Source organism: Lolium perenne, chromosome 1 (assembly GCF_019359855.2).
Source record: "Lolium perenne isolate Kyuss_39 chromosome 1, Kyuss_2.0, whole genome shotgun sequence".
In the NCBI taxonomy this organism is placed as follows: domain Eukaryota; kingdom Viridiplantae; phylum Streptophyta; class Magnoliopsida; order Poales; family Poaceae; genus Lolium; species Lolium perenne.
The window spans coordinates 32,272,158-32,290,403 of NC_067244.2; the positions used below are offsets into that span (position 1 = coordinate 32,272,158).

Sequence of the window (18,246 nt, forward strand, 5' to 3'; positions counted from 1 at the left end):
CGCACCTGCGATCAGCTGCTCCCGGACAAAGTCATGAATCGCCTCGTCATGAAAAATTATTTGCATCAGCCGCGGGTCCTTGCGGCGCGAGGTTCAATGGGAACAATGCGCCATACACCAGCGCCAAGGCTACACGATAGGACAAGATGAACCCACTGCCTTGTCCAACGCTATCCCGGAGCAAGGCTAGTACATAGCCTTTGTGAAAGGACATGGATGCCGCCTAGAGGGGGTAGACGGTTTTTTTTTTTACAAATATGGCTTAATAAATGCGTAATAAAAGTAGCGTTTAATTTGACAAGCATAAAACCTATATAATTATGGTTCACCTATGTGCACCAACAACTTATGCTAAGCAAGACAAGCAACTATGTGATAGCAAGATATATAACTTCAAGCACGAAGGCTACAACAAAGTAAAGTGCATAAGTAAATAGCTCGGGTATAGGAATAACTGAGGTTACGCGGAGACGACGATGTATCCCGAAGTTCACACTCTTGTGACTGCTAGTCTCCGTTGGAGCGGTGTGGAGGACAAAGCACTCCAAACGCCAAGAAGTTCTCACCGTATTATCCTTGACCCTTCCCACCAAAGGGGAAGACATCGATCCACTATGGAACCTTAAGGGTGGTCACCGAACCCGCACAAATCTTGGAGCTATCTCCACAACTTAATTGGATGCTCCCAATAAATCGCCACAAAAGCCTTGCCCTTGAAGAATCTCCACAACTTAATTGGAGTTCCCAAGAACACCACAAATATCACTAAGTCGTCTAAGGTCTAAAGACCCAAGAGGAACAAGCTCCGGGAACAAGCTTCCAAAGTAATATACTCACGAACTTTCACCTCCACGTATCACGCAGAGAAGTCAAACCGATGTGCCAAATGCAATGGCTAGAACACCACAAAGATGCCAAGATCCTTCACTCTCAAATTCCAATAAATCTACTAAAGCCATTGGGGTAATAAGAGAGGAAGAACAAAATAGTAAGAGGAACATAAAATTTCTCTCCAAGATCTAGATCTAGTGATTCCCTCACAAAGAGGGGTATTTGATTTGGTGCAAAAATAGATCAAGATCTCATCTCTCTTTTCTTCAAACATGAGCAATAATCATGGAGGGATTTGAGGAGAGGGAGCTCTCAAGATGCAACAATGGTGGAAAGCAAGAAGAGGAGGAAGAAGTGCCAAGTAAAGAGAGAGAAGGCTTAAAAGGGGGGCTCCCTGATTTTCTGCCCGTTGGGTTGCTGACCCGGCATGAAAATAACCACAAGCTCTAAAACACCACATGTATAAGTTCCAAATAAAAATAAATAAGGATGATGCAATGAAGCAAAGTCTTGAGCTCCTTCCAAGCGATACGATTGAGTTACTCATCCGTGAGCCCTCTTGATAGTACGACCACTATCCTCTAAACCGGTCTCACAACTAAACTACGAGACCGGTAAGAAAGAAACCCTATCAAGAGTAAACCTTAACCTTGCGTATTCCACTTGAGCTCGATGATGACGATCTTGATCGCAACAAGATGGAACATCTTTCTTGATTGTGCTCGCACTATGAAGTCTTGCGGATTACTCCCCCATGATCCAGTATGGGAGAGCTTCTTCTTTGGTGTATCTTCACATATCCATGTTCATCATATGGATAGAAAGCTTCAAGACCATGATCTCCTCGGTATGGTTCATCCTGAACTTGCACACCGTTTCTTCTTTCTTCATTATGTTGTCTCTTGAAGATACACATGAGAGAGCACTTAATCTTCTTCTTCAAAATATACTTGTCACTTGATCTTCATGAATTTATTCTTATTGCATCCTTGAAGCCAACATATGGTCCAAGCGTTGCCTATGAATAACTCCTACAAATATAACTCAATTCAAACATTAGTCCATATAAATTGTCATTAGTAATTACCAAAACCACACATGGAGGCTCCATGCACTTTCACTTCGGTCCTATCTGGCTAGAAGGAAGGGGTCACTCGTGAGGCGGTATCGACGAGGGCGTTCTGCTGATTCTTGATGCGCAACTCCTCCTCATGCGGATCAAGTTGGCTCCGTGCACCAACGTGAAGAAACTTCAACACAAGAGGAGACCTTGTGACTACTTACAAAGCATTTGCCTGCTTGCTCTCTCTCATTATCTTGTCAAGCAAAAACTCATCCGCTCGGTCAGCGGCATGCAACGGTGGCTTGTGCATGTTAGGAGGAATGGAGCATTGTGCACAAAGAGAGAGGCACTTTAGAGAGTAAGATGTGGCAGCACATCTCTCGGGTTGGAGAGGATCTCACGTCCAAGCCGTCAGGACCGCACAATTTTGATTGTCCGGACGCGATGAATGAGCACGAAAGTTCCAACCACTATTAAAAAATCGGCCGAGATATCGTTTATCGGCCGATTTATCTTGAATCGGGTGGTAACCTATAAGATTTCGGTATATCGGCTCATTTATCGGCGAAACCAAAATTTCGGCCTATTTTCAGCCCCGATAGCCGATATTTCGCCGATTTTCATCTCATGGACGATATTTCAGCTGATTTGCAGTGAAATTTCGCTGAAATTCGTTCTGGACAGTCGATATTTTCGTCCTATAGCCTTGTAGAATTGTGCTTTAGCTTTGGTTTTTAATTTTTGTTGATTGAAATGCAATGAATCAAGGTAATACTTATGTTTAATGCTTCAATATTAATTTTTACATAGCATATTACAAAAAAGTTAGTGTTGAAAATTAGGGTTTATAAAAAATAAGTCGATAAATCGCGACATGGTAAAATCGATTAATCGACTGATAAGCGATTAATCTCCATTTTAAAGCTGACCAATTAGTTAACTATTAATGATTTCTTAAACATTGGTTTTGAGAAAGTGGTCAGCCATAAGTATTTTCGTTCAGATATTATATTGGAGGTGGGCCGTGGCTTTGTTAACCGGCTGGGCCTCACGTGCTTGCTGTTCGAGAAAGTCTTTTGTTAAACGAACCGAACTAAACATCCACTGGTAACCTACGACCACCGACCCGAACGTGCGCTCTGTCTGATTCTGACCCGACCGACCGAGCTCAGACACACAACACAACACAGCAGAAGCAGATACATCTTCTCCGCCACCTTCTTCGCCTCCCTCCCAGCCCGACCGATCTCCCCCCTCTCCCTCCTCCCCCACATCACCGGCCGCCGCCCCTTCAGCTGCCGCCGCCACCGCCACCGCCAGCGCCGCCTCTTCGTCCGCAAACCCTAGCGCGCATTGCATCCCCCAGCCCAGCCCCGCGGATCTGGAGAGGAGGCGCGCGCCGGCGTCCGCATGTCGCTCTTCCGCAAGTTCTTCTACCGCAAGCCCCCCGACGGCCTCCTCGAGATCACCGAGCGGGTCTACGGTGCGTCGCCATTCCCCTTCCCCCTCTCAATCACTCCCTTCCCAATAGCCCACTGCATCCCATTCCATTTCCCTTCCGTTAGCCACACAGGGTTTCAGAAAGTCTGAATTTTCCGTGTCTCTCTCTCTCTCTCTCCCGCAGTATTCGATTCGTGCTTCTCCACCGATGTCTTCGACGACGACGACAGGTACCGGGTCTACATCGGGGACATCGTGGCGCAGCTGCGGAGCCACTTCGCGGGCGCCACCTTCATGGTCTTCAACTTCCGGGAGGAGGACGGGCTGGGCCGGCCGAGCCTGCTGGGGGGCATCCTCTCCGCCTACGACATGGTGGTCATGGACTACCCGCGCCAGTACGAGGGCTGCCCGCTCCTCACCATGGAGATGGTGCACCACTTCCTCCGCTCCGCCGAGAGCTGGCTCTCCCTCGCCCACCACAACGTGCTCATCATGCACTGCGAGCGCGGCGGCTGGCCCGCGCTCGCCTTCATGCTCGCCGGCCTGCTGCTCTACCGCAAGCAGTTCATCGGCGAGCAGCGCACGCTGGAGATGGTCTACAAGCAGGCGCCGCGCGAGCTCATCCAGCTGCTCACGCCGCTCAACCCCATGCCTTCGCAGATTAGGTACCTGCATTATATTGCCCGCAGGAACGTCAGCTCCGACTGGCCGCCGGGTGACCGGCCGCTGACTTTAGACTGCGTGATACTAAGGAATGCACCGGGATGTAATGGGGAGGATGGGTGTAGACCCATATTCCGTATCTATGGCCAGGATCCTCTCTTCAGCACAGATGACATTCCCAAGGTGCTCTTTGCAACACCAAAGAGGAGTAAATACGTTCGCCATTACAAGCGGGTGAGTTTTTCGACTCCCTACTCTCTGTTTCCACAGCTGCCTGCCTAATTCATCTCATTTCACCTCACTACTTTTCGCTACTAATTACGGGTAAAAAAGGTACATTTGCTTCGCTGTTAAATTGTCATTCTCAGTTACCTTTCATGTTATTACTCAGGCAGACTGCGAACTGATCAAGATCGACATCCACTGCCATATCCAAGGAGATGTTGTCCTCGAATGCATTAGCACGGACGCCGCTCAAGAACGGGAGGAGATGATGTTCAGAGTTATGTTCAATACAGCATTTATCAGATCCAACATTCTGATGCTGAACCGTGATGAAATCGACCTAATGTGGGATGCCAAGGATCGATTCGCAAAGGAATTCAGAGCCGAGGTATGCAACATCATTGCACTCAACTTGACGTTTACGCATTGTGCAGCAGAATCTAACTCCTTATTTGCCTTTCGTGGTAAAAGATTCTCTTTTCAGAAATGGACACGCCAGATGAATTAGATCCCATGGAGATGATGGCAGGTATAGGGGAGAAGGAGGGCCTGCCGATTGAAGCATTTGCAAAGGTTCAAGAGATGTTCAGCATTGTGGACTGGTTAGATCCCAAAGGGGATGCCGCAGTCCAGTTTTTCCAGCGGCTAACTACGTATGAAAATATACAGATGAGGCAGGGATTGGTCTCTCCAAGCAACAAAGCTTCAATCATTAGAAAAGAAATAGGCCAATTGGAGCTTCGTTCTCCAACCAAAAATGAAACTGGCATTGCTCGAAACAAAGCCGAACACTCGGCAGTATATATGAACAAACAGGATTGTGATGGCATACACAATTTGGTCTCTCAAGGAAAATCTCTTGTTCACGAGAAGATAAGCTCTCAAGTTTGCAAGGAAATAACACATGTAGTGGACATAAATACCACACGGTCGTCTTCACTCGAAAAGCCAGACGAGGAGTGTGGTGCAGTACAGTGCTCTTCACCCACTATGATCATGTCACAGCGGTTTCCAGCTTCTAGATCAAGCTCTGCTCTTTCTAGCAACTCATCTCCTAGATCACTTTCAGCTTTCCCAAGATTTCATAGCGTACCTTCAGCCCTTGGAATTACAGCTTTGTTGGAAGATCATGCTGCATTTGGAGGTTCTGAAAATTGCAGTTCAACCGTCGTTTCGCCCACAATATCAAATTTGTCAAGTGCCACAGTCAAAGCTCTGCATCCAACAAAAGGTTTTGCTCAACAATACTCTTTTGTTCTACCTGTTGCCTGCAAATTTAACTTTTGATGATGTGGCAGGTACTCCAGTTTTAACAAAGGGTGCACTTCCACCAACTTCTGGGCCATCAGAGCCGGTGCTGTTGGTGGCATCTGAGGCCATTATGATGTCTGATGCAAAAGACTTTCCTGAACCATCCGAAAAGCATTCAGGTTCAGCAGAAATCTTATATATACGCACTAATTAGAAGCTCCTTTCATGCCACCACATTAATTCTAGAGAAAACTTATTTGTGATAGTTGAATTTTGATTGTACGGCTACGAATCAAGTCGTCATCTACGTGGATGCGTCGTGTAGGCGTAAGATTCTTAATTAACCCTGCACAATATTTGTAGCGTGCAATTCTCCATGTCTCCGTGCATGGACCGCACAGCCCCACACAAGATCTCCCTGTACACAATCAGATTTGCACAAGGCAGGCTGTATGCTCCTGAGTGGCATAATTAATAAACGTCATCGGGTTTGAGAACAAGGAACTTGGTGTACTTACACATGTTTCACACTCACCTAACAAAGAATAGCATGCTGGAATTCTCACCTTAATCAATATACAAGAGAAAAGAAAAATCCTAGACTTCAGCGTGGTTTGGATTTTACAGACGCGATTCATATGCCGCAGATCTCATATAAGTGTACCTTAAAAAAGGACCTCATATACATGAACATGTTTACTGCAGGCTCCCAAATTGACGGAAAAAAATGTAGAAAGCTGCAATCCTACTCATTTATACAGATTATGAATGGCCCAGTTATTATTTACATATGCATATGGAGCTACACATCCTTTCCGCGAAAAAAAGAGAGTATACACCCTTCCATGTATAGTACAAAAGGAACTACTTTTATGTAAAAAAATTGAACACATTAACAAAATTATACTAATAAATACATCCTTAGAATCCGTCGTTAGGCATAACACAGTCTTACTATTATTCTTAGACTAGAATATTTACCCTTTCCACTATAGGTAACTATCTAATAATGTTATTAAATTTTGACCGCAATTTACAAAAGAATACTATCAAATTTACATATATGTTTTGCGAACATAAATGATAATCTATTATCTAAATAATTTGTGTTTCTGATGATGCTAATAACTAGTGCTTGTAATTTTGCAAATACTATTTTAGTTTTATAGATTCCCCTTTTCTAACTAAAGTTTTTCCCCTTCTGCAGGTCCTTCATTGTTGCCCCAGCCATGTCAGCCACATGAAAATTCTACATTACCATTAGCTGGAAGTACTACTCTCTCCACATACCATCAGCGGTCCTCAAGTAACAGCACAAAAGAATCATCACCAACTTCCCCCGCTCCCCATCCACCTCTATTTCCCACTTTGTCGACACCTTCCAATTCTACAAGTATTCATTGTCGGCACCAAGATTCCCTGCTTGCCACTACCTCGACTTCATCCAGACCTCCAGCACAGCGATCACCTCCACCTCCATCCACTACAGGGTTTTCTACTGTTGGATCTCCCTTATCGCCCCCGCCTCCACCTCCAGCTTCTGCTCCTACATCTCCCATTGGACTATCATCTAAGTCCTCTATCAGTAGACCTCCTGCACCCCCTCCACCTCCGCCAGTTGCTTCTACTTCATATGTTGTTCAATCTGCTGCACCAGCTGCACCTCCACTTCCCCCACTTTCTTCTACTTCATCTCCTGTTGGACCTGCTGCACAACCTCCACCACTTGCTTCTACATTATCGGCTGTTCGACCTCCTCCACCACCTCCACCTCCACCACTTTCTACTTTGTCGGCTGTTCGACCTCCTGCACCACCTCCACCTCCACCACTTTCTACTTCACCCGCTGTTCGACCTGCTGCACCACCTCCACCTCCACCTCCACCACTTGCTTCTACTTCATCTACTATTCTGCCTCCTGCACCACCTCCACCACCTTGCCCAACATCATCCGCCATTAGATCTTCAGCACCACCTCCGCCTCTGCCTCCAGGAATTGCTTCTACGCCACCGCCACCACCGCCACCCTATCATTCACCAAAACAGTCATCCAGTTCTACGGGCATGTCATTGCCATGTCCTACTGCTCCACCACCACCTAATGCTCCAAGTTTCTCAAAGGATGCCCACCATCCTACTCCACCAGCACCTCCTGGTGTTAATGCTAATCTTTTTGGTGCCAAGGGTCGTGGACCTGCACCTCCTTCGGGTCCAATGTCTAAGAGCCTTCAATCTGGTCAGGCTATGTCCAGAAGGTCCAATTTGAAACCACTACACTGGGTGAAAGTAACAAGAGCGATGCAGGGCAGTCTCTGGGCCGAGGGACAAAAAACTGATGATGTTTCAAAGTATCTCCCTAACATCTTGAATATGCTGATGGATGGTCATATCTTTGTGATTTTTTATGCTAATGATTCATTTTCATGACTTGTCCAGAGCCCCAGTGTTTGACATGTCAGAACTAGAAAATCTTTTCTCAGCTGCTCTACCAAAAGATTCTAGGAGTTCAGATAAGTCAGGAAGTCGTGCATCTGGGGCAAAACCTGAGAAAATTCATCTTGTGAGTTGTTTTTAGCAAAGAAAGCTGCATTTGTTTTGCCCTCAATTTGTTCCAGTCAGTCTGTATATTCTAATCTTCATTGATTCTGTGCTTATTTCATTCTCGATTCTCTGATAATCTATGTCATATGGTACATACGAGTATCGTGAGTTATGCTGCAAGTCATCTTAGTTGAATATGGACATCATTTCTCTCTTTTCGGCACCTCTATGCGATACTAGCAACTGTGCATGTACAGTACAGGTTTTTTGCATGTATATTGCATGGAAGGTACAACTAACATATGCTAGAAAACCATATCTAAAATTAAAATTTATTCAACACTAAATCTTGTTTCTTTTCTCACAAATCACTTTATGTAAACAAGAAACACCAGCATCAAGAATGGCTGATTCACAAACCAAGCATTAGCAATTAAGAGATAATTTGTATGGGTTAATTTGAGATTAATTGTATCATAAGTGTTCAATGAAAAGTTAATTTAAGGGTCCAACTTAAATCATCTGTTTGATTAGATCTGTGGATGGTTCGGATCAATAAACAGTATTTGATCCAACCGGTACTTTTTTTATATTGGTATATGTTTCACAACATAACCAGCTCTTTTCTTGATAAGTACTCATAGCAGCTGCATGTTAGAATATATTCAATTGATCAAGGTACTTAAAGTTTGATGTGCGGTCCTGAGTTCTTTATGTTTGTTTTCTCGATGGCTTGTGTCATCTTGGTTAGTTTTACATGTCACTGTGGACTTTTGAGCTACTATTTATACCTCATCATTTCGATTTGTGTTACTTTCGTTTCTCTTTCCTAAATTGCTCGGTAACACAGATCGATCTTCGTCGAGCTAACAATTGTGGAATCATGCTTACAAAAGTCAAAATGCCCCTTCCGGAACTAATGGTAAGCTGTTGGCCAATTAAACTTTGGAATGTTCCAAAAAAAAGGAAGTTATTATCTGAACATATTGCTGCTGCTTGTCAAAGGACAGTGCCACATATATATTTGTTGTAATCTTATTTGTATAGTCTGTTAGATGATGGTAAGAGAGTGTTTGTAGGGAAATGATGGTAAGAGAGTGGAATACTGATTAATCATTTCCTATGTTCCACTCTTTTCTGACTGAAATAACTTAAAATTAATTAAGAATATGTGTAAATTGTGTTTTGAAGGGCAGATGTTTACTTCATATCTTTGTTAATAGTACCTATCAAATGTTTTTTGAGCACAGAGCGCTATTCTTGCTCTGGATGATTCTATCCTAGACGCTGATCAGGTGGACAACCTAATTAAGTTCACTCCAACTAAAGAGGAAATAGAACTTCTGAAGGTAATTGTGGTGCCCATTTTTAATTGTTTCAAGATTCCTTAAGTTATCAGTTTTTGTTATGCATTCTTGTCATCACTGCAGGGTTACAAAGGAGATAAGCAAGTACTTGGTGAATGCGAAAAGGTGACATGTTTCCTTCACTTTAATTTACAACTTTGTTTTGCTGGCCGGTACTTGAGTTTGGGGTTTGATTAACAGAAAAGTTACACCGTAGCCCCTACGATAAAGTTGTCCAAAAAAAAATTGGTGCTATATCTAGCCCCTTTGGTCGGATGCTATTCCAACATGTCCATCGTTGACAACCTGTAAAAGACTTCTAAATGGTGTATTGATTAATTCTAGCTGAGTTACAATTTTCTTTTTGTTCTGCAGTTCTTCATGGAGCTTATGAAAGTACCCCGTGTGGACTCTAAGCTGAGAGTTTTCTCATTTAGGATTCAATTTCGTTCTCAAGTGAGACAGCACAATCTTTTTTCTTGATACGTATTGTTTTACTTGGCCTTTTTGGTATTTGTATTTTTTAACTATTATGTTTTTCAGGTTTCTGACCTTAAGCGGAACCTGAACATCGTTAACTCCTCTGCTGAAGAGGTGAGTGCTCTTAATTTTAAATTTCATATTATGCGATTAACATCATTCGTTTCATATTTTCTGTTGTAATGTTCACAGATAAGGGGTTCTGCGAAGTTGAAAAGGATTATGCAGACAATCCTTTCTTTGGGAAATGCATTGAATCAAGGCACTGCTAGAGGTAATTAAAAAAATGTAATGAGATAGACATTTAGTGCTGCAAAGTTTCCGTTCATTTGTAATTTACATATGTAAAGTGCAGCTATGAATTGAATGTTGTGATATAATTATATATTTCTTCTAAAGGTTGTACTGTTTGAAATATATAATAATTATTCTGACGTTTCAATAATTTAACATGGGTATGTGTACCGTAAGGTATATAGCACCTACGTGCAAGGTCTAGTTCATATAAGCAAGAGCACTAGATGCCATGTTTTAGAGCTCTGGCTATATGAGTACTAGTAATATAACACCAACTTGGCGAATATTTGGACTGTATGTATGATGTGTATAAAGTATGCAAAGCCTTGTTTGCTTCTAATTGTAAAATAAAGCACAAACTAATGTGTTTTATACAGGCGTGGTGTCAAAATGTTCCTAAGCAATCCTGTTAAGTTATTTGACACGACATTGGTGTGTCATTAATCATTTTCATACTTGCTCTGTTTTAGTTTCTGTATTTTTTTTTCTTATACGATCATCTAACCCCGCGCATTAAAATACAACAGTTTGATATGATCTCAGGATTTTGGTGCTAACCATCTTGTCTGAACTCTGTTAGCTTGTTAATGTAATAGTGTTTTATTTCTTCCAGCTGTTGGTTTCTTTATTTTTGTTTGCACTGGCTCGACTACAGTTCATTTTGTTTGTTGTAGGTTCTGCTGTTGGGTTCAGGTTGGATAGCTTACTCAAACTAAGTGATACCCGTGCACGTAACAATAAGATGACCTTAATGCATTATTTATCCAAGGTATACATCTGTTCATATATATTTAAGTAGATAATTGAATACTATTCTCTCTGTTCCATAATATAAGACGTTTTGGCAAGCCAAAACAGCTTGCCAAAACGTCTTATATTGTGGGACGGAGGGAGTGTTTATTATTCTCTTGTCAGAAAACATTTTAAGTTGTAGAACTGTTGATCGTATTATACAAAAATAAATACAGAATGTTTTCCCGCTCTAGAATTCAAGTTCAGATCATGCCTGATAACTAGTTATATCATGTCTAGGCATCTCAATTTCCCTAAAATGGATAAAATGATAAACCTTCTCAGTTGAATTAGTCATTACCTAGCCTTGGATGCCTTGTCTATACAAATCATTGCTTCCATTATACAGGAGTAATAGCTGCACAACATAGCAAACTTGCATGAGATATTATTGAATGATAATAAAACTTTTGTTTTGGCGAGAACTGAGAAGCCTGGAAAAAGCTAGTAACTGTACAGGAACCTCATTGAAGTCATCTTTTCTTCTCAGGATTAAGTTAATCTTGATGGACCATTTCCCAGTTATTTTTCTTATCCTGCAACTGCTGCAATTTGTTAACCCAAACATACTCAACCATATCCCACAACTAGCTCTGTAGGTACATATCTAGTCTTTTGTGCCTTCATGGACTACTTCTGTTCTGAGGAAAGACCAAACATATCCCAGAAGCTTCATCATACAATGTTCAACTTGTCATCCATTTCTCAGCTGTGCTGGGTTGCGAGCCTGTATTCTCTTTCCTTTATTTTTACCTCTTTTTCCATGCAGCTTGAAACTGAAACCTTAGCTTTTCTGATTTTGATGTGAATCGAAGTCCTCTCTAATGCCTTTTCATTGGGATAAAAAGCTTTATGGCTTACAAATTCGGTTAGGTTCTCTTCATAGGAAGTCCAAACTGCAGTTGATTTACTCAAATTGTCATGTGAATGCAGGTGCTTTCCGAGAAACTGCCAGAACTTCTTGACTTCCCTAAAGATTTGGCTAGCTTGGAGTTGGCAGCAAAGGTATTAGATTTAGCGCAGTTTGACAACTTTGGATATTGACAATCAATGATACACCAATTGATTTCCAAGAGAACTATTGGACTGATGCAGATACAGTTGAAGTCATTAGCAGAGGAAATGCAGGCCATAAACAAAGGACTCGAGAAAGTGGAGCAAGAACTAACTATATCTGAAAATGATGGCCCTGTGTCGGAGACCTTTCGCAAGGTAACTACAACTGTTGTGTTTTCTTTTTTTGAGAATATGCTTTAGTGTGTGTGTATTGCTAGATACCAGAATGCTACTTAGCACACAAGATTTCTTTTCTATAGTACTGTCATCATCATGATGCCACTAAACTAGGCGCCTTTTTGACAGACACTGAAGGACTTTCTCAGTGGTGCTGAAGCTGAAGTTAGGGCATTGACTTCACTTTATTCTAATGTGGTATGTGTATTCTTTGAGCAAGAGTCATGTGCGTGCACTGCACACTGGCCTATCTGGTGGAATTAGCTCAACATGGAGAGTTTATTAAATTGCTGACAGTATGGGTCAAACTAGTGCTGGTTTAATGGCATTAGTCCCACATGAAGTTTCTAGGTCAGGTATTTAGGTAGTCTGGGTTAGGAAAGATAACGGTCGTCACTGAGATCTCCGAAAACATGAAATGTGATTACATAGCTGCAGGATGGAATTTGAACAGATTGGAGTTTTTCTTCAAGAATATATGCAGGAGAGCTGCATGTATATGTATTAGATAGAGAAAAAAAAAAGGAATACACAGGGTTAGACCCAAAAGTTAACTTAGAAGACCCAAAAACGCCTGAAAGAAAAACCATTGGCTCCATCCTTACTCCAAGCATTGATTCAATGGTGGAGAGAAAATCCAACTAAGGGGCACAGAAAACATTCTGAAATATCCTGTTGTTTCTTTCCTTCCGCATGTGCCATCCGACCAAAATCGATAGGCTATCAAAAGCCTCCTTTAGTATCCCTCTAAAGTTTATGCCTGGTCCGAGTCACCATTCCCTGAACTGAACATTGAAGGAAGGTCTGATTTCCTCAATGTTTTCTTGGCCCAGTCCAGGATCATACCGCATAAGATTCCGGTGATACTTTATATCTTCATTGCTATTGGCAGAAGATGCAACTTTTATGAGGAAGCCCATGTTTAGCAAGTCTACCTGTTAGCCAGTATTGGAGTTAAGGGTGAAAAGTAGACTCCGGAGGTTGTTGAAGAACAAAACAGCACCTTTTCCTCATCAATATAGGTGTACAAAGTTGTTTCTTAAGCCTCAAAAAATCAAAATTTGAAGTGTTGGGAAGTAATACAAATATTAGAGAATTATTAAATAGACAAGCAACCAAAGGTTAGGGAGTAATGTAAATAAAGAAGACTTAAAAAAATACTCTAAAGCATTCAGTTCTGTAGTCTTATTTTATATACCCTCTGTCCCAAATTAATTGACTCATTTTTGTCTAGATACGTATTTATCTAGACACTAAAACGTGGCCAGATGCATGTGTATCTAGACAAAGTTGAGTCAATTAATTTGGGACGGAGGGAGTACTTATGATTATTATTTTTCAATTTTATACTAAATTTCATGGATTTTTTTGTCCTTTATCTCAATGTTAGAAGATTTTGTGGCGTCTATCAATTAAATTAACGACTTCCTCTCAGTCATCATTTAGTATATGCATCATTTTGCATATTTTTAATATGGATTATTCACTATCACTAGTATGCATAAAACTTTAAAGTGTGTTTTCTTTGCATACTTATAAGATTTATCTTGGAGCTTCTCATTATGTCACTACTTTGTTAAACATTTTAAATTTGTTGCGCTTTTTTCTCCTCTTTTGTCTCCTTGTTTGCGGTGGGTAGCCTACCACAACTTAAGCCCGTTCACAGTTTGGTCCGAAACTAGCCAAACCGTCAACCCGCAGCGCACCGCATCAAATCAGTGGTTTGTGCCGGGTTTGCCGGTTTACAGTTTCAAAGCACAATGGCAAATCGTTGTACTGGTTGAGATGGTCCGGCTGACAATTTATGCAGTTTCAACCCGTCCTCAATCAGCGCTGGGATACCAATGCCGGTGAAGGAGCAGTTGGGACGGCTGTGCTCACCATCTGAAGTTGAAGAGAAGCGTCGGGCAGAACAACCCTTCATCCCCGCTCAGCAGGGGCCTCTTGGAGGAGGGGAACATGGAGGTGCTAGTCTGGGCCCTTAGACGCCACGGCGGAGCGCGCGCAAGCGACGCTGGAGCTGCTGTGCACGGACTGCGCATGGGCATGCCCCACCGTCAAGGTGGACAGCGCGCCAAGCGGTATGGTGGTGATGCCCTTCCTGAACCTGAGCAGCGCCTCGATCTTGACAGAGTACATCAAGGCAACCGCGACCGCAGCCGCCGCTCCGGCAAGCAATGCCACCACTACGGCCGCGAGAACGTGTAGTGTTCGGCAGTTGTACCGAAGCATCACAGTGTTATTCTCAGTTGCATCTTTCCTTTTTATTCCGGTCAATTGATCAAATCATCATCACGAGGCTAGCTACTGCTTATAATCAAATGGAATCCGCGAGTCAGTGGTCATTTTGTGTCGTCGCCGGGGCTCCAGCTCCTCGTCTTCTATCTCCCTCCTAGGCCTGGACGAACTAAGGAGCTTTAGTCTGATCGATTTTGGTGCTGAATTCATCGAGTGGCTGTACATAGTTGATGTTCTCCGCTGATTCCGCTGCTGAAGTTCGGAACTGAGCATGAACGGTGTCAAACCGCTTACACCGCCTAACCAGCCCGCGCCAACCTGTGCTATTACCTCCTACCTGAACCGTCTAACCCAAACCAACCCATTTAAAACTGGTATTAACGGTCTGGGTTGATAAACCGGCTGAAAGCGTTCTAAACTGGGAATGCCCAGGGTGACCCCAACTTGCTGGGACAAAATGCTTTGTTGTTGTTTATTTATCATAATTGTTAAATATTTTGATAATTATTTCTGTTTTATGTACGCTGATTGCAGTTCTTCAGGCCTTTTTTGGAGTCAGAATTTTCCTAGTTATAGAGGAACTGAGCAGTTTCCTTTGGAAATCAAATGAAATTCATGTGCTCCAATGTGCCTTTTTTCTGTTATTAATTTAAATTATTTTCCTTTGCGAAAATTTAGTCAGACTACCTGATTATTTTCTTTTTCAATGTACGGAATTTATTTTTTGGTTGAGTGATGATTGGGGCTGCAACTTTTAATAAATATAAGGAACTTCTGTAACTATCAGCATTATTAGACTTAGATGCCAGTTAACAAATGTTAAGTTGGACAAGATTGCATTCTGGTGCTACAAGGGACCAGTGATGCATTATAATCCTCTTTTGTACACGATGATTGGTAATTTTGGTATCTAGTCATCTATAACATTTGATCTTTCTCTTGTTTATAATAAATTAACTGCAATTATGAACCCTGCAGGGCAGGAATGCAGACGCATTGGCACTTTATTTTGGAGAAGATCCGGCACGTTGTCCATTTGAGCAAGGTGAAACCTACATGTTATTTCAGTTTCTTCAAGCTGTTCTGGAAACTTTGGGAGGAAGTACCAGTACGATCTTTTTACTCTAAATAAGTCCTTACGAAATTCTCCTGTGTCTTTGCAGTGGTGACAACGCTCCAAAACTTTGTGAGATTGTTCACACGTTCCCACGAAGAGAATTGCAAGCAGTTGGATCTTGAAAAGAAGAAAGCTCAGAAGGAGGCGGAAACGGAGAAACCTAAGAGTGAATCGGAAACGGATAAAGTTAATAGGGAATCTGAAAATGAGAAAGCTAAGCTCAGCCATTCAATCAAAGAGCTAGACATCTCACTTCAATCACAAGCACAAACTGCCAGTGCCAAGTGATGACCCAATATTTTTAATCTCAATGAACCTGGTGCTTCCCCTCTGGCAGGTGCTTGCTGGATATGTCTATTGCCCTTAGTTATCAGGGATGCAAGTAAACCTGCCACAACAGGAAGGCCATTGATGCATCGGTAAATACACTTCATTTGTTTAAGCTGCAGAATGACTCTTATATTTTACAAGTAATATGTGCACTTCACTTCGGGATACATTATTTTTATTTTTTGGTATCTCATTTGAAGTTCTTTGTTTGCAGTGATACTTCTAAGTTCTAACTGAGGGATTCCCGGACAAATATCATACCTGGCGGAGAAGCTGCATAGTTTTAACAAAATGATAGGTTTTCCTTTTGGGTTCTAGTAGTGTTGGCCAGTAGTACCCTTACAGTTTTATTAATTTATATGTAGTTATTATAATGTTCGGCAAATCTGTAAAATAAAGTTTTGGCCAATAGAAAGGGTTATCTTCTCGGGGGGGTAAATAGAAATGGTTGTTGATGTTAATTTAGGCAATAGAGCTTGTATATCATTTCTTTAGTCTGTTTGGCCAGCGCCTTGTACAAAGTGTTCAAATTTTGGATATTATATGCTGGATGCAGTTTTTTTTTGCGAGGAAAAAATTCCATTGAACTATGACAGAATTACAATATCACTAAGATCTGGGGAAAAGCTTCTAAGCCAGAATTGTGTGATTTTATCCTCCCTACCCAGCTTCGCCATGACATGCCTAGCTGCATTTTGCTCTCTGGCAATTTTCATAATCTTAGTCTCTCTCTCCGAGAGGATCCTTAATGGATTTAATTAGATGTTCACCGCCACAGAACAGTCCATCTCAACATCAATGGGTTCTGATGACTAGTTCAGATCAAGCATCTCAACATCAATGGGTTCTGATGACTAGTTCAGATCAAGCTTCAGTTCCTCCTCACAAGCTGCCTCCAAAGCAGACGCACAATTCGTCAGATACCTGCAGGCCACAAAGACGACATCTGCATTATCGTCGCGGAGAATCATACCTGCTCCTCTGCCTCCCCCGTTCCAACAATATAGCTACTGTCCACGTTGAGCTTCAGTCGGGGTTTTGGCACATGGCCAGGGGCCGTTCGCCTCTGCACTCTCTCTGAATATGATATCACTTGATTCCCTTTACACACATCTATTGTAGGATGTTGTTTAATAAAGAGTAGCTGAAGAGATGCTCCAGAGAATCATCATAACCATCAGCCTCAGAACGGCGTTTAGTTTTGCCAGTAGTTGAAGAACCCAATCCTTACCCGTATTCTGGAGCATCTCGTCAGCTGGTAGATCACAGCATTGTCGCATACAGTTCCACAGTCCTTTCGCTTGTGGACAAGTAACCAGGGCATGAAAGGTATCTTCGTCCTCCTTTCCACAAATTCTGCAGGTAGGTTGGGCATCGATCTTCCTTCTCCTTAGGTTCACATGGGTTGCTAGTCCATTACGGGCCAGTTTGCAGGTGAAGGTTTTCACTTTCAATGGTGCCGCGTTTTGCCAGATAAGCTTCCACTCTTTATTAGTTCCATCCGGTCTAGAACTTGTAGCTCCTTCGTCCCTTTCCCTCTCCTGGCACTCCATGCCTAGCTTGTAGGCACCTTTAAAAGAGAATAAACCTTTCTCATCTGGTCCTCAAGCCACGAAGTCAGCATCATTTTTTCTTGAGATTTTGATCTTTAAGATTTCTGTTATGTTTTTTTTTTCGAGAGTACGGCAAAGGCGTACCATATCTTTATAGAAGGTAGATGTTTGAGTACAAGAACGGCACCACTCGCTACAAGCAACGAGCGTGACCCCACACAACACCGGCTACAGACCAAACAACCACAACACAAAGCACCTGTCCTAAGCAAGTAGCCAAGCCACGTCTCGACCGACGCCAGGCACCTCCGTGGAGGAACCACTTCAAGAAGGCCTTCCTTGTCGACGCACCATCCGAAGTAGATCAATGGCGGGACTTGGTCGAACCCAAGAAGCTGTCCTCCAGAAACATGCCAGCAGTGGCGTGCATAGCGCCCTGAAGATCTGCCATGGACCGCAGCGCCACCGGATTGAAACCGCAAGGGGACCCCTGCACCGTGTCTTCAAGCACGAAGCTCCCAACAGAGTCACGACGTCGCTGACGCCGCCATCGTGCCGATCCGCACCGGATCGAGGCTTTCGCCCGAAGACAACCATACTCCAACTGGGTAGGGAGATGTCGACACTCCACGGAGACGCCTCCAAGGAGGGGAACGACGCCCACGAGCACGGTCGCCACCGGCCCGACCAAAGCCGGGCATGACTTTCGTTCGAGTCGTCGACCATCTCCAAAACCCTAGAGCATGGGCAGAGCTCCCTAGAGCCACGCACCACTGCCGCCACAGCGCCTCATCGATGGTGTCGCAAAAAACTGCAGACCACACACCACGCAAAGCTGAGGATCTG

The 18,246-nt window shown here is 42.9% G+C and overlaps 1 protein-coding gene across 1 annotated transcript; it reads left to right on the forward strand.

Annotated features, from left to right (window-relative positions):
- The first annotated feature begins 3,172 nt into the window (after positions 1 to 3,172).
- Positions 3,173 to 16,460, forward strand: LOC127345631 (formin-like protein 6). Its single transcript, XM_051372115.2, has 20 exons — positions 3,173 to 3,377; positions 3,519 to 4,231; positions 4,389 to 4,610; positions 4,694 to 5,453; positions 5,521 to 5,652; positions 6,681 to 7,821; positions 7,910 to 8,033; positions 8,865 to 8,936; positions 9,265 to 9,363; positions 9,445 to 9,486; positions 9,736 to 9,816; positions 9,904 to 9,954; positions 10,033 to 10,114; positions 10,812 to 10,906; positions 11,863 to 11,934; positions 12,025 to 12,141; positions 12,292 to 12,360; positions 15,379 to 15,445; positions 15,564 to 15,936; positions 16,062 to 16,460. The coding sequence occupies exons 1-19, from the start codon at positions 3,305 to 3,307 to the stop codon at positions 15,803 to 15,805; spliced, it is 4,254 nt and encodes a 1,417-aa protein (XP_051228075.1). The 5' UTR covers positions 3,173 to 3,304; the 3' UTR covers positions 15,806 to 15,936; positions 16,062 to 16,460.
- Positions 16,461 to 18,246: the final 1,786 nt, after the last annotated feature.

Excerpts from the sequence above, each read along its gene's own strand:
- LOC127345631 (XM_051372115.2), top strand. The coding sequence starts at position 3,305 with ATGTCGCTCTTCCGCAAGTTCTTCTACCGCAAGCCCCCCGACGGCCTC. Across the intron at positions 9,364-9,444 it reads AGGAAATAGAACTTCTGAAG|GGTTACAAAGGAGATAAGCA; the intron begins GTAATTGTGGTG and ends TCATCACTGCAG. Across the intron at positions 12,361-15,378 it reads CTTCACTTTATTCTAATGTG|GGCAGGAATGCAGACGCATT; the intron begins GTATGTGTATTC and ends TGAACCCTGCAG.